Source organism: Cloeon dipterum, chromosome 1 (genome assembly GCF_949628265.1).
Source record: "Cloeon dipterum chromosome 1, ieCloDipt1.1, whole genome shotgun sequence".
NCBI lineage: Eukaryota > Metazoa > Arthropoda > Insecta > Ephemeroptera > Baetidae > Cloeon > Cloeon dipterum.
In genome coordinates this window covers 2920389-2932051 of record NC_088786.1, presented here as the reverse complement: position 1 = coordinate 2932051, position 11663 = coordinate 2920389, and the positions used below count along the sequence as shown (strand labels likewise).

The 11663-nt window shown below is 41.0% G+C and overlaps 3 protein-coding genes and 1 long non-coding RNA gene across 5 annotated transcripts; 2 read left to right on the top strand and 2 right to left on the bottom strand.

The window, feature by feature from the left end:
* Nucleotides 1–4853: 4853 nt before the first annotated feature.
* Trs23 (trafficking protein particle complex subunit 4-like protein Trs23) lies at nt 4854–5842 on the bottom strand. Its single transcript, XM_065476086.1, has 3 exons — nt 5555–5842; nt 5212–5490; nt 4854–5119 (listed from the first exon to the last, which is right to left on the bottom strand). The coding sequence occupies exons 1-3, from the start codon at nt 5727–5729 to the stop codon at nt 4920–4922; spliced, it is 654 nt and encodes a 217-aa protein (XP_065332158.1). The 5' UTR covers nt 5730–5842; the 3' UTR covers nt 4854–4919.
* A 241-nt stretch (nt 5843–6083) lies between these two features.
* On the top strand, nt 6084–9924 carry LOC135934382 (KICSTOR complex protein ITFG2-like). Of its 2 annotated transcripts, XM_065476084.1 has the most exons (7): nt 6594–6779; nt 6841–7178; nt 8306–8467; nt 8525–8655; nt 8708–8896; nt 8949–9058; nt 9608–9924. In XM_065476084.1, exons 1-7 carry the CDS (start codon nt 6734–6736, stop codon nt 9862–9864), a joined length of 1233 nt encoding a protein of 410 aa, XP_065332156.1. In that variant the 5' UTR covers nt 6594–6733; the 3' UTR covers nt 9865–9924. The 2 variants fall into 2 exon arrangements, 1 of the variants encoding a protein (XP_065332156.1); XR_010574112.1 differs by lacking the exons at nt 8306–8467; nt 8525–8655; nt 8708–8896; nt 8949–9058; nt 9608–9924 and having other exon boundaries at nt 6084–6779; nt 6841–6982.
* On the bottom strand, nt 9911–10971 carry PIG-C (phosphatidylinositol glycan anchor biosynthesis class C). Its single transcript, XM_065476085.1, has 2 exons — nt 10847–10971; nt 9911–10797 (listed from the first exon to the last, which is right to left on the bottom strand). The coding sequence occupies exon 2, from the start codon at nt 10778–10780 to the stop codon at nt 9926–9928; it is 855 nt and encodes a 284-aa protein (XP_065332157.1). The 5' UTR covers nt 10781–10797; nt 10847–10971; the 3' UTR covers nt 9911–9925.
* Nucleotides 10972–11009: 38 nt separating this feature from the next.
* Nucleotides 11010–11629, top strand: LOC135934386 (uncharacterized). The gene is made up of 3 exons (XR_010574113.1): nt 11010–11170; nt 11303–11373; nt 11497–11629. It is a non-coding gene; the product is annotated as an uncharacterized LOC135934386 (long non-coding RNA).
* Nucleotides 11630–11663: the final 34 nt, after the last annotated feature.

Sequence of the window (11663 nt, the reverse complement as noted above, 5' to 3'; positions counted from 1 at the left end):
GGAGATAATTGATGCTCGCCGCTTGATACTATGCAAACTTTAGAGGCGATTTTCTCAGGCATTCAAGCGGCTACTAGGGAAATTATAGTTTTTTCCTACATTTCAGATCAATTTTAGAAAAAAATATTGTTCAAAATTTTGCACGCTAACCAGCATATTTTCAATAGTTCTTTTAAACAGGAACTTATGTTTCCTGAATTGATAAAAATATTTTGTAAGCCACAGCAGTTGTGGTAATTTATTTCTATCCTGTTAATTTTCCAAATTTGTTTTTGCTGCTCAACTATAAAATAATCCTACTTTTTTATAATAATAAATAAAGCGACTGTACACCCAGAAATTGGACGCAAATGTGGCAAGGACTGAGCAGATGGATAATGTGTAAGTGCCTGTGATTCGGACTTTCGGTTTAATTGTATAATAAAATTATTTTCCGAGAATCAGCTGTGGCGGCGGTGGGTCAGACTGGTTTAATTTCGCTCATCACGCATTTGCATGCAAAGCCTCATAGCGTATTGAAGGTGTCTCTCTCGTTTGGATAATTAGCCGCTTCCACGAAAAGAAATTGTGTCTTGAGTGTCGGTTTGCAGAAAAAAAAATAACACGGCCGTTTCAGTCCGTAAGTGCACCTCCGTGGGTCATGCATGCACGCGAAATTTTACAAAAATATTGAATTATGAAGTCTATAAGCATTTAAGCTAATATACTTGGGGTTTAACCATTTTAGATTAAAAAAAATTTGGTTTATTACGGATCAGCAGGACAACATTTTACACTTCTTTTGCTATCTACAGAAGGTTGGGACTAGTCTAAGAGTGTGTGATTTTTGAAAATCTGATAAGCTGATATTTGGGCGTTTAAACATTTTTAAAAACCAAAAAAGCAACAAATTTTTTGTTTTTATTTTTAAATGGAAAATTTTAAGAAAAATAACGACATTTTCCGCATTTTGGCGTATTCAACCAAATTCGTTTGCGCAAAATCAAAATTTAAAATTTAAACCAATTAGTTTTCAAATTTGAGTACCATTTTGAGAAATTAAAATTTAGGGACCCTGACCTTTGACCTACCATTTTGAGGCTAACATGAAAGTTGTTCCTCTTGACGTGACGAATCCAACGGTGTCCGAAGTTTTGTTGTACGTTTAACCTGAAGAAATTTAGGCATTATTCAAAATTCCTGCGCTTAGATCTTCGGAAACCAGTAAAGCCCGAAAAAACGGGAATTTTGAGGGTTAAACATGGCCTAATTAAGCATAAAGTTTCAGCGAAATTTTGTTGCCCTCAGAGATTCTGGCTCATAACTGTTAAAACCTGCTAAATTTATGAGATGAGTAACACCGCGTCCATCTCTCTATTAAGCATGGAACTATAACACAATTTCTTTCTTCGAGCGTGTGAATTCTGAATTGCGAGAATGAATCATGCCGTGCGCGCGGCCGATTTTATTGTCGAGAGAGCAGAAGGTCCTTGCCAGAGAGCAGCCGCAGCTAGTGAGTGATTCATTCACACAAACAGCCGCGGGCTGGAGGCTGCTCACTGCTGCTGCTGCTGCTGCTGCTGGAGAACATAAATCTGATGCCGCTGCAGATAGGAGCGGTGAGTGAGCCATGCAATGCACTTTTGCAGCCGCGCTCATTCAGAACAACAACCGACCAGAGTGCGCAGGAAGTGATTACTCAGACCTATTAATGTAAGACCTAGTATGTACCTATTTATGCAGTTTGAACAGCATTTTCTCCTAATTGGGTTGATGAAAAAATCATCACAGGTTGATAATAAAATAAAATTTAAAAGGGTGCAAAAAGGGGGTTGCTTCGTCTATTTTGGGGAGTTATAGACTAGTCTATTGGTGTGTGGTTTTTGAAAATCTGACCAGGAGCTGAGATTTGGGCGTGTAAACATTTTTAAATAACACGGAAAAGCACTATTTTCGGAAATTTGTTTTAATAAAAAATAAAAAGGCAATAAGCCACTCCAGATTTTGTAGAATCTAACTTAATTTTTTTATAAAATATGAAAATTAAAAAATGATTACCTTCATTTTTAAAATTTGAGTTCCATTTCGAAAATGTGATTTTAACCTTTTTTAAGTCAATAGGAAATATATTCCACTTGAGGAGACGAGTTCAACGATGTCCGATTTTTCGTTCCACGATCAATTCGAGATGAATTTGATAAATAAAATCCAAAATTTAACATTCAAATGTCTGTCAACACCGCAAATGAGGGAAAATTAAGATTTTTGGTGGCGTTTTAGTCAAATAAAATTTTAAAATCAATTTCTAGCCTTTGGTGATTGATTTATTGATTGATTTGCCTCTTTTTACAAGCGAAAACAGAATTATGTGTAGCTGTAGGTCTTTGAGATCTTTTTCTCCGCCGCCCATTAATGCGACGTGCGATGCGATTCATGATCGTCGCACGATGTTGCGCATTCTTGGCATTGATTTCATTCCAGTCGGCTTACTCACCGGCCGCTCGGAGACCGTTCACCGCCTCCGAAGCTGCTCTTTTAATAGTAATTTACTTTTTTAAGAAAGAAAGAGAGTATACCAGCAGACACTACTTATTATTAACACGCGTGGTAATTTTCTCTTGTCGGGCATTAAATCGAAAAATACGCTTGCGTTGTTATTAATTCATCTCCGGACCGGATAGAGCGAAAGGTATTTTTTGGTAGCACGTGGGAGCCTGACTGATAATATAAAAAATCCTGTTTGTGAGTGGGAGTGGTCGCGGAGAGGAGCAGATCACACGCAGCTTCCAACAAGAATGCGCGCAGATCGAGCACCAAATTCCGTTCCTTGAACATCGTGGGAGAATTCCACACGCCGATTACAATTAACCGGTGCAACCAGGGAGCAGAACCACTACCATACCATTCAGAAATCACGGGTTACCTGACGAAATTGACTCCGCATCGATCAGATTTTATTTAAATATAGAGCAAATATTTTCGGAGCAGTGTTTTAAAAATGGAATATATAACTCATTTTGAAAGTTAAGGTGTGTGCGTTGAACTCTTCTCGTCAAGCCCGAACGAATGGACACCAACTTTGAGGTCATCGATGAAGGTCAAAGGTCACCAAGGGCATTTTCCAACATTTCGTGGTGTTTTTTTTAGGATTTTAAAACCAGCGCCAAATACTTTAAAAATCCGGAATGCCCTTCAAAAGTGATCTCAGGGAACATAGGAAACTTTTGTGAAAATTTCAAGGTGGTTTTTGGCTTCATTTTCGATAAATACAATTTTGATTTTCGAAAAACACGAATTTTTGCCAATGTTGTGTGCGCCAAATCTCGGGTTCTAAGGGTCAGAAACGCATGAACTGAACACCGTTCGTCTTAACTTGACTTCACCTAGTGAGCTGAATGATTTTTATGGTGCTCACCCCTCAACCCCTATAGGTCTTACTTCATCCCCCTAGACGAAAAGTGAATTTTTTGTCTCGATTTTGGGATTTGAAAGTTTATTCACATGAAGACCTTTGCACTTTAGCATATTGTCAAATTTAATTACAAATTAAGCGAGAAACCCCATAATTTTGAGATTAAACAATGTGCTAACTTTTGTTAATTATGCTAAAATTTGATTTTTGAAACAAAAGTAAATGTATTTCTATTATAATTAGATTTATTATTTAATGAACTTTTGGTGAATTTTTTCAGTGTGTATAATCTCATTCTGTCCACAAATTCCTTCTCTGCATCGGACTAAAATCTTATTATAATGTTTAGGTGCGAGTCTCGCTCCCTGTAATTCACCTGGCATAATTCCAGTCTACTATTTCTGACCTGGCAAAACAATAACGCCGTGCTGGCAATTACTGCTTTGGAGAAAGAAGCGTGGCCGGGGGGCACAATAATCTCTGCTTCCCCGGCCGGCATCAAGATACAACCCGAATATTTTGAGCACACACGGCAATTAAGCGCGAGGCGAGATGTGATGTGCATTTTAATTTCGGGTGGGTGTGTATTTATCATCGAAAGAGCAGCTTCTTTCTCTCACGCACTCGCGCTCTTTCGCCTTAGGCCACGCGCCGCGCGAAGGAGCAAATTATTTCTCTCTTTCAGGCATAATTGTAACGAAGGTTTGATTAAAAAGCCTGTATTGTACGCACCTTTTAATCCGAAAAGTGTTGTGTTATTGCTACAATAATTTGGTAGTTTTTAATAAAGATGACAATTTTCCACAGTAATAATAAATCAGGTGTTATGGTTCTCTAAGTCAAAACTTTAACAAATTTCGCAAATTTCAAATTGCCAGAATTTTATGAAAAAAATGGGAGTTCCGCAAAAACCTGACATATTTGGAATCTACTCAGATTCTGGAATATTTGTTGATTTATCCTAAAATTTGTGATCTGGCCAAAATCAAATGCAGAGAAATGTAACAGCTGCGAGTGCATTTTTTCATTTTTTTGTCATCATTTTTTATTTGGCTAGTTATATTTTTTGGCATCCTATAATCTCTATACCAGCAGAAATTTATACGCCATCATTATTTTGATGAGGAAAAAAAGTGCAAAAATTTCACCATGGCGCCGACACACCCAATTGGCGCCGCATTTGTTTTTCTCCTCTCTCTTTCTTGTTTCACATTACAAACACAAATGTGTTCTCCCCTCCAAGTGTGTGCTCTAATGATAGGCTGTACGTAGATTATTCGTCTCGTTATTTTTCGGCGGTAGGCTTGCCGCAGGGGCTGATCTGACGGCTGTGGGAATCGAGCTGCTTTGCTCTTCCTCCAACGTTAAATAAGGTAAACTTCACTCAGCAATTTCTTTTTCTCTTTTGTTTATTGAGAAAACCTTTTTCTTAATTATTCTCACGCAATTTAATTAAATAATCAGTCGATTTTTTGGAATGGATTTTTATTTACACCACAGATCATTCACACTTTCAGTCATCAATCACTCAAACATTACTGAGACCAGACTTCTCAACGGTTTCTAGCAGAGATTGCAAATTTGTGTCAAAAAGCTCACACCTTATTGGCATTTCTAGTGAGTAAAAAGGGTTTTTGAGAGCGTAGTCGGCGTAAAGTTCGTAAATTTTCTTGAGAAGAATGTCCATGCCTTGCTGGGAAGGCTCACAAATCACCATAAATTTCACCCCTGAAACAAGGTTGGCAAATAATATTTTTCGGTTAACAAACACCAAAAGAAAAACAGCTTTGTAATGGAATAGAATAAATAATAATGCATACCTGTAGGGGTTTGGTAGCAGTGCAGTTTGAACGTGTCCGCCTCTAAGACTTCAATTCCAGAGCTCTTGGGCTCGGGACTCAATTGAATGGCAATCGCGAAAAGCGGGTAGAACATGCTGGCCAGAAACAATTTGTCGTTCGTCGTCATCTTTGGCCGGCCGAACTTCAAGTTAACTGGATAATTTTCCGGCTTATCTAGCATATCTAGAGCATCTCTGCCATCCTCCAGGACTCGCCCGGTCACCGGAACTCCGTTGATGGCCAGCAGCTGATGCCCAACTGAGAAATGTGGGAAACATGATATTTTACAGTAGGAATTTATTAAAATTTAAAAAACCCATACCCATAATTCCATCTCTCTGCCCATAGTTGACGACGATGCGTTTGTTTTCAAAAATGAGTTTGATGTCGAGCGGAAAACTGCAGGTTTTCTCCGTTTCCACTTTTGGCACTAAGTGGTCGTGTTGGAAAATCAGTCCACCAGACTTTGAAACGATGTAAACGCTGTAGATGCCCATCTCAAAATCCAATCCAGGCCCAAATTCCGGTTCACATTCGAAATTTGACAGAAATCTGATCAGCTGGACGTGTTTACGATGCACCGCGATAGGCGTAACCTGTAACCTGGACGAAAATTGACTTCTAGACTCACCCCAAAAATGTGGTATAAGAAAGGAGATGCTGTTAGAGAATTGATTGAGGCAAATACTAAGCAGAAGCAGAGCTTAACTTATAAATTATAACATTATAACATTAAAGTATCTTATTTCGCTAAATGGATATATTCAAAATTGTTTGATCTGTCTTAAGTTTATGTTAATTTGGTTAATTTGTTCAAGGACTAACTAGCTCCTTACTGCACACCCCTATTGCACACAAAAACAAAGCCGGGGGTGTTGCAAGCAGAGAGACGAAATTTCAATATAATAATTTCTATTTTTGCTGGGCACGAACAGGTCAAAACACTAATACGTCATCATTTCAAAGTCCGCGGGAGACGATTGGGGCCCTTGCGCAGCATCTATGTTCCTCAGGTCGGGCTTAATTCGGTCGCTGCTGGTAGGGATCCCGATCGGAGTGACCTTCTTCGACTCTGTCGGCTACGTCGCCCGCGTCGAGGGCGTTTCGATGCAGCCTACGCTCAACCCAGCCGACTCTGAAGGCTCCTCTGACTTCGTCTACCTGGACAGACTGCCGCTGCGCAACTTTTGCATTGACAGAGGCGACGTCGTGTCCCTGGTTTCGCCGAAAAACCCTAGCGAGGTGCTGATCAAGCGGGTCGTCGGCCTCGAAGGGGACCTCGTGGTTACCAAGCGGTACAAGAAGCCGCTCGTCAGGGTGCCCAAGGGCCACTGCTGGGTCGAGGGCGACAACGCCGGTCGCTCGCTTGACTCGAACGAATTCGGACCCGTCTCGCTCGGGCTACTCACTGCCAAAGCCACGTTCATTTTGTGGCCACTGTCCCGCTTCCAAAACCTGTCTTCAGCTGACGTTCCCGCAGCCATTTACTCTTATTGAAACGATGAGGGCCGTCTGCTTTAGCGAGAGGAGGGAGATCGAAATGCAGGGTGAGAATCTTATTACATACACACACTGAAAAATAATTAAAATTTAATTTTCTTGTTCAAGGGCCTGTTTTGAAGAATGCGCTGACTTTCGGCGACGTTGACGGAGATGGCGAGGTGGAGCTGGTCGTCGGCAACGAAAGCGGAGAGCTTAGCATCTTCAAAGACTCCAGCAACCCCAGCAAACCGTGGTACCAAACCACGGGCCTTAAAATGATCAGCGCCATCGGTGTCGGCAAGCTCATTGAGGAGGCCAAAAACACGTTGGTGGTCGTGTCCGGGGATGGCTGGTGCCACATCTTACTGCCCGGAGCGGCACCCTCCTGCCCACCAGATGTGGCTCTTGGCTGTGACAACAACATGCATGTGGCCCACATTCAGTGCATACCTCCAAACACTCATGTGATTTTTCTTCTCAATTTACTCTGCTGAAAAATGAACCACAACAGATTTGCAATTTTTTTATGTACCATTCTGATATTTTGACATGGTGTTATTATTGTAATGCGGATTTTCTGAAAAAAAAAAACAAGGGGAAATCTGGAAAAACTGGTCTATTTGCGTTAACTTAAGTGAAAGTTTCTTGACTTCTATTAATGCTAGAAAATTTAACTTTCTGCTAAAAGATAGCCTACAACTTTTGAATTTAAACGATTTAAACATTTTTTTAATTTTTTTTTAGTAATAATTGTTTATATTTTAAAATTTTGAATATCAAGAAAACTGCACCTTTAATTTTGTCTGAATCTGGGATAAAAGATTGCCTTAGTGTATGTAACTTGCCTACAAATTTTCAGGGTGGTGATACCTTTAGTTTTTTAGATACAAAAGGTGGAAAAGTGGGTATTTTCTAGTTTTGAGAAAATCAGATGATTTTTACCCTTGTTACATGCTGGGGGTTTCCCCTGAGATCAGACAAGACTGTATGAACAGGTCAGAAATGGAACCCTAGCTCCAGGGTAGCCCTCAAGCAATCAAAATCATTAAATTCGCATGTGTAGCCACTTTACCGACGCTTGACGGGCTCTGTATTATTTCCATCTGCAAGATCTACACATCGTTCGAACGGCCAAGTCAAGAGCGTTCATAAAATGTGCCATTTGATCCTTTGGGAGCCATCTGAGCTCCCAGGAATGACAATTTGAGCATATCAGGGTGTGTCCTAAGTCCTGAGCACCCTGATCACGTTCAAAGGGTCGATTGGAACATATTCTGAAAGCTCTCAACTTGGCCGCTGCAACGGTGCGCAAATCTTATCGTCAAGTTTTAGTAAAGTGACAACCCGTGCAAATTCGAGGGCTACCCTGACGACAGGGTTCGATTAATTTCATACCTGTTCTGAACCAAAGCATGTTCAGAAGGTGAAATCAACTGTTTGTGCGAATTTGATTTTCTCAAAATTCAGACGAAACAAAAGTTTTCAATCTTTTGGCCCTTTTAAAACTAAATGCTTAAATTTTTTATAGAAACATCCTCCAACCCCAACAAATTTGTTCGACTGGTTGTTGACCAACAATTATATTTTTTAGTGTATCTTCCTTGGTGACATCGATGGAGACGGGCAAATTGAACTGGTGGTCGGCCTGACAGACAGGGTAGTCAGGTCGTACCGCTGGCAGCGGGATCCTGACTCTACTGTGCCTGGCGAAGGAAAACTGGTCAGCCTCAACAAGTGGGAAGCAGCCTGCCAAGTCAACTTTTTGATTTTGCTAATTGTTCAATTTTTCACAGAGCGCACTCTTTTACAGGTCAGTAGCGTGAGCCTCGGCAGAGAAATCGGGGGGCAGCCGTCGATATTGGTCTCTCAGCCTGGAGGCACTCTGCTCAAGATAATGTGCACGACCAATCAGTACGCCGCTTTGGACAACTCGCTGGACGAGTAAAAAATCCAAAATTTTGGTGTATTTGAATTTTGGTGATGTCTTTTCTAGGGCGGTATCAACCTCAAAGATTAACCACTGCACTTTGTCATCAAACCGCTTTATTAAAAGTTTAAATTTGTCCACTGAAATCGTTGGCATGATTCAAACAGCAAAATCAACTGGCGACAAAGGATCTCCTTACGCCGTTGCAGTTACCGATGGCAATCTTTTGCTAGCTCAGGACGATAATATTTTATGGTGCGTTATTAACAATTATGATTTGGGTAAATGCTGATAGTTAAACTTACAGGTCTATGCAACTAAAGAAACAGCTCTTTTGCATCACAAAACTGGATATTACTGGTGATGGAAATGACGAAATAGTCGTCTGTTCCTGGGACGGACAAACGTTCATTCTTGGTAGGTTTAAAATTACCTTTGGCCTTGATGTAGGTCTTCAAATTGGGCTTCGCGATGGGAATCAAAAGACCGCCTTTTTTAAATTGCGCAATGAGATACTTAGGCCTCAAAGTTTTCCAAAATTCCCTGCGCTGTCACTTCAATCTTGATTGTGTGCTTTGTGCACAACCTATTCAAACATAACTTTGAGTGTTTGTTTTGCAATTTCTGGACCAGTGGTGGGCTGGTGGCAGATCCATGAATATCAAATGTCAATTGAATTATATACTTACATAGCGAGTTCTCCTTATCGTCATTTTTATGATTTCAATTCACATTAAAACTTTCCATCGAAGATTGGGGGTGATAGCGGTGTGTCAAAATCATCCCTTTAAAACCGGATTAAATCTTTTAGCAAAGACTGGTTTCCGGTGCAAATTTATTAGAGATTGCTTGGCCTCAAGCCCGGGATATTTCGTCAAAACCAATATTCTGGCGCCTCATTAATTAATTAAAGACATAACAAAATAGAGACATTTTCTCCTAATGGGTGTTTGCTTTGCATTGCAGGCCAAGATTCTATTTCTGTGCGCTTCCAGTTTGAAGAGAGCGTGGCCGCTTTTACAGCTGGCCTATTCGGGAAGAATTCTCGACCCTGTTTTGCTTACTCAACTTTCAATGAAAAATTAGTCCTCTTCCCGAACATCGAGATCCAGCACTTGCAAGCAAGAACTGTTGACCACTTCATGTGCTCAAAATTTCCGAATTTGAGCAAAGAGGAACGCAGGCTTCTAGTGCAAAAGAGTCTATACGGAGTAAAAAAGTAGATATATTTTTATGAGATTGGTTTGTTTTATTGACAATAAATAATATAGTTGTTACAATTACTCATCGCCTTTTTTTCTCAACTCGTCCAATGCTTGGCTTTGCTTCGTCCCAGGGGCCAGAAATGTTAACTTTGTACTTTTGCCATCTGACTATCAAATACGGAATGGACAAATTCAGAGTCAACAACTCAGCTAGGTAAAATAAAAAAGCAGTTTGGGAAATAAAAAATGTTCCTGCGAGGGCGGTTAAATCGAAGAAAGAAGCAACAGTGTTGGACCGGCCGAACTCGGTCATCAACGGGGGCAGAAGGGCAAAGCAGGAGACTGCTACGGTGAGCAGCACGAACACATCAAAGTCGGAATTAAGCCTCGAGGCCAAACACAGTGAGCCGAAAAGGGCGGAGTTAAAAGAAAGTGCTTTGGACACTGTTGTCGAGAAAGAGTCGTAGTCGTAAAACATCAAATGGCCCAGCATCATCAGCACAGAGGTCAAATAAATGGTGTCCGTGCTTATGGTTTTGGTTAAAGTCTTCAAAATAGGAGACATCAGCGTCACGATCACAATGTACGAGCACACCAGGACGACGTCGAGGAAAATCGATCTGTACTTGTATTTGGTCACGTAGATAACGTAGCCGACTAAGGTGAGGAATGAGCAGCACAGGAGCAGCAACAAAGGGTCCGTCAGGTGATCGTGAAGCGCGACGAACACTTCGCCGACCAGCGTCACCACCGAAATCTCCCTCGAGAGCAGCCTGGCGCCGCTGACGGCGTCACTGAATTTCAGAATCCGCAAATTCACGTTCTTTTTCAGCTCGTATAGAAATGTCGTGTCCGTGTAGTTGTCCGGAAAGCTCTGGTTTTCGTACAGGACCTTCCGCCAAACAGGGCTGCGCGTCTGACACGGCTTGGCCATAGCTTTTTTATGCTGAGCTACAGAGAATAAAAGTTAAATCTACCTAAAAGAATAAATGATTCTTACTTTATTTTGTATAAAGTGGAATAAATAGAAACGGCAAAAACTGAAAAGCGTTCTTCATGGTGTTTGTGTACAAGTTTGAATTTGGCGCGCTGGGCGTGGCAGCTAGTGGCAGCACCATCGCTGCAAGATTACTTCGATCGTCACCGAACGTCACATCCGCAGCGCCACGGCTTTTGGTCTTATTCAGCTAGCATCGAACAGAGACACAGCTCCGACTCGACGAATCCGTCGACATCGGGGCATAATTTCGGCACATAAGCCCCATCGAGGCTTATTTTAATTCTTTGAGGAGCTCATCCTCCCAAACACACTATGCGTGCTAAGGTAAGCCTAAAATATCGACGAATTTTTCTTAGATTGTCAAGTTATACCCGGCACTTTGTTTACTGTGTAAAATGCCGCGACGCCATGTGTCGTGAGGAGATTTTAAAACGAAATTTTCTTGTTCTCTTTTAGTGGAGAAAGAAGAGGATGCGCAGGCTGAAACGGAAGAGGAGGAAGATGAGGGCAAGGTCCAAGTAGAAAGGGTGAGCTCAATTTATTTGAATTTTGGCTAGTTTAGAAACTTATTAGGAACACGCGGTTACGGCTCTTGTAATTTGGTGGACAGTCCAACCCTCGGTAATAAACATTCGTATTATGTGTTCCAGATATCTTTCCACCACCTTGCTGAGGTCATCAAGAAATTGCGAAAATTCTCTTGGCCGCGATACATAATTCTACCATCTGATTATGTACTTCACTTTTTTTTTTAATTAAAAGTCGCATTCAAACCAACAGAAACCATGGATTTTATTCAATCGATTTTATTTTCCTG

Excerpts from the sequence above, each read along its gene's own strand:
- PIG-C (XM_065476085.1), bottom strand. The coding sequence starts at position 10,780 with ATGGCCAAGCCGTGTCAGACGCGCAGCCCTGTTTGGCGGAAGGTCCTG.
- Trs23 (XM_065476086.1), bottom strand. The coding sequence starts at position 5,729 with ATGGGCATCTACAGCGTTTACATCGTTTCAAAGTCTGGTGGACTGATT. Across the intron at positions 5,491-5,554 it reads GCAGAGAGATGGAATTATGG|TTGGGCATCAGCTGCTGGCC; the intron begins GTATGGGTTTTT and ends CACATTTCTCAG. Across the intron at positions 5,120-5,211 it reads CTGCTACCAAACCCCTACAG|GGGTGAAATTTATGGTGATT; the intron begins GTATGCATTATT and ends ACCTTGTTTCAG.
- LOC135934382 (XM_065476084.1), top strand. The coding sequence starts at position 6,734 with ATGAGGGCCGTCTGCTTTAGCGAGAGGAGGGAGATCGAAATGCAGG. Across the intron at positions 6,780-6,840 it reads GAGGGAGATCGAAATGCAGG|GGCCTGTTTTGAAGAATGCG; the intron begins GTGAGAATCTTA and ends TTCTTGTTCAAG. Across the intron at positions 8,468-8,524 it reads AGTGGGAAGCAGCCTGCCAA|GTCAGTAGCGTGAGCCTCGG; the intron begins GTCAACTTTTTG and ends ACTCTTTTACAG.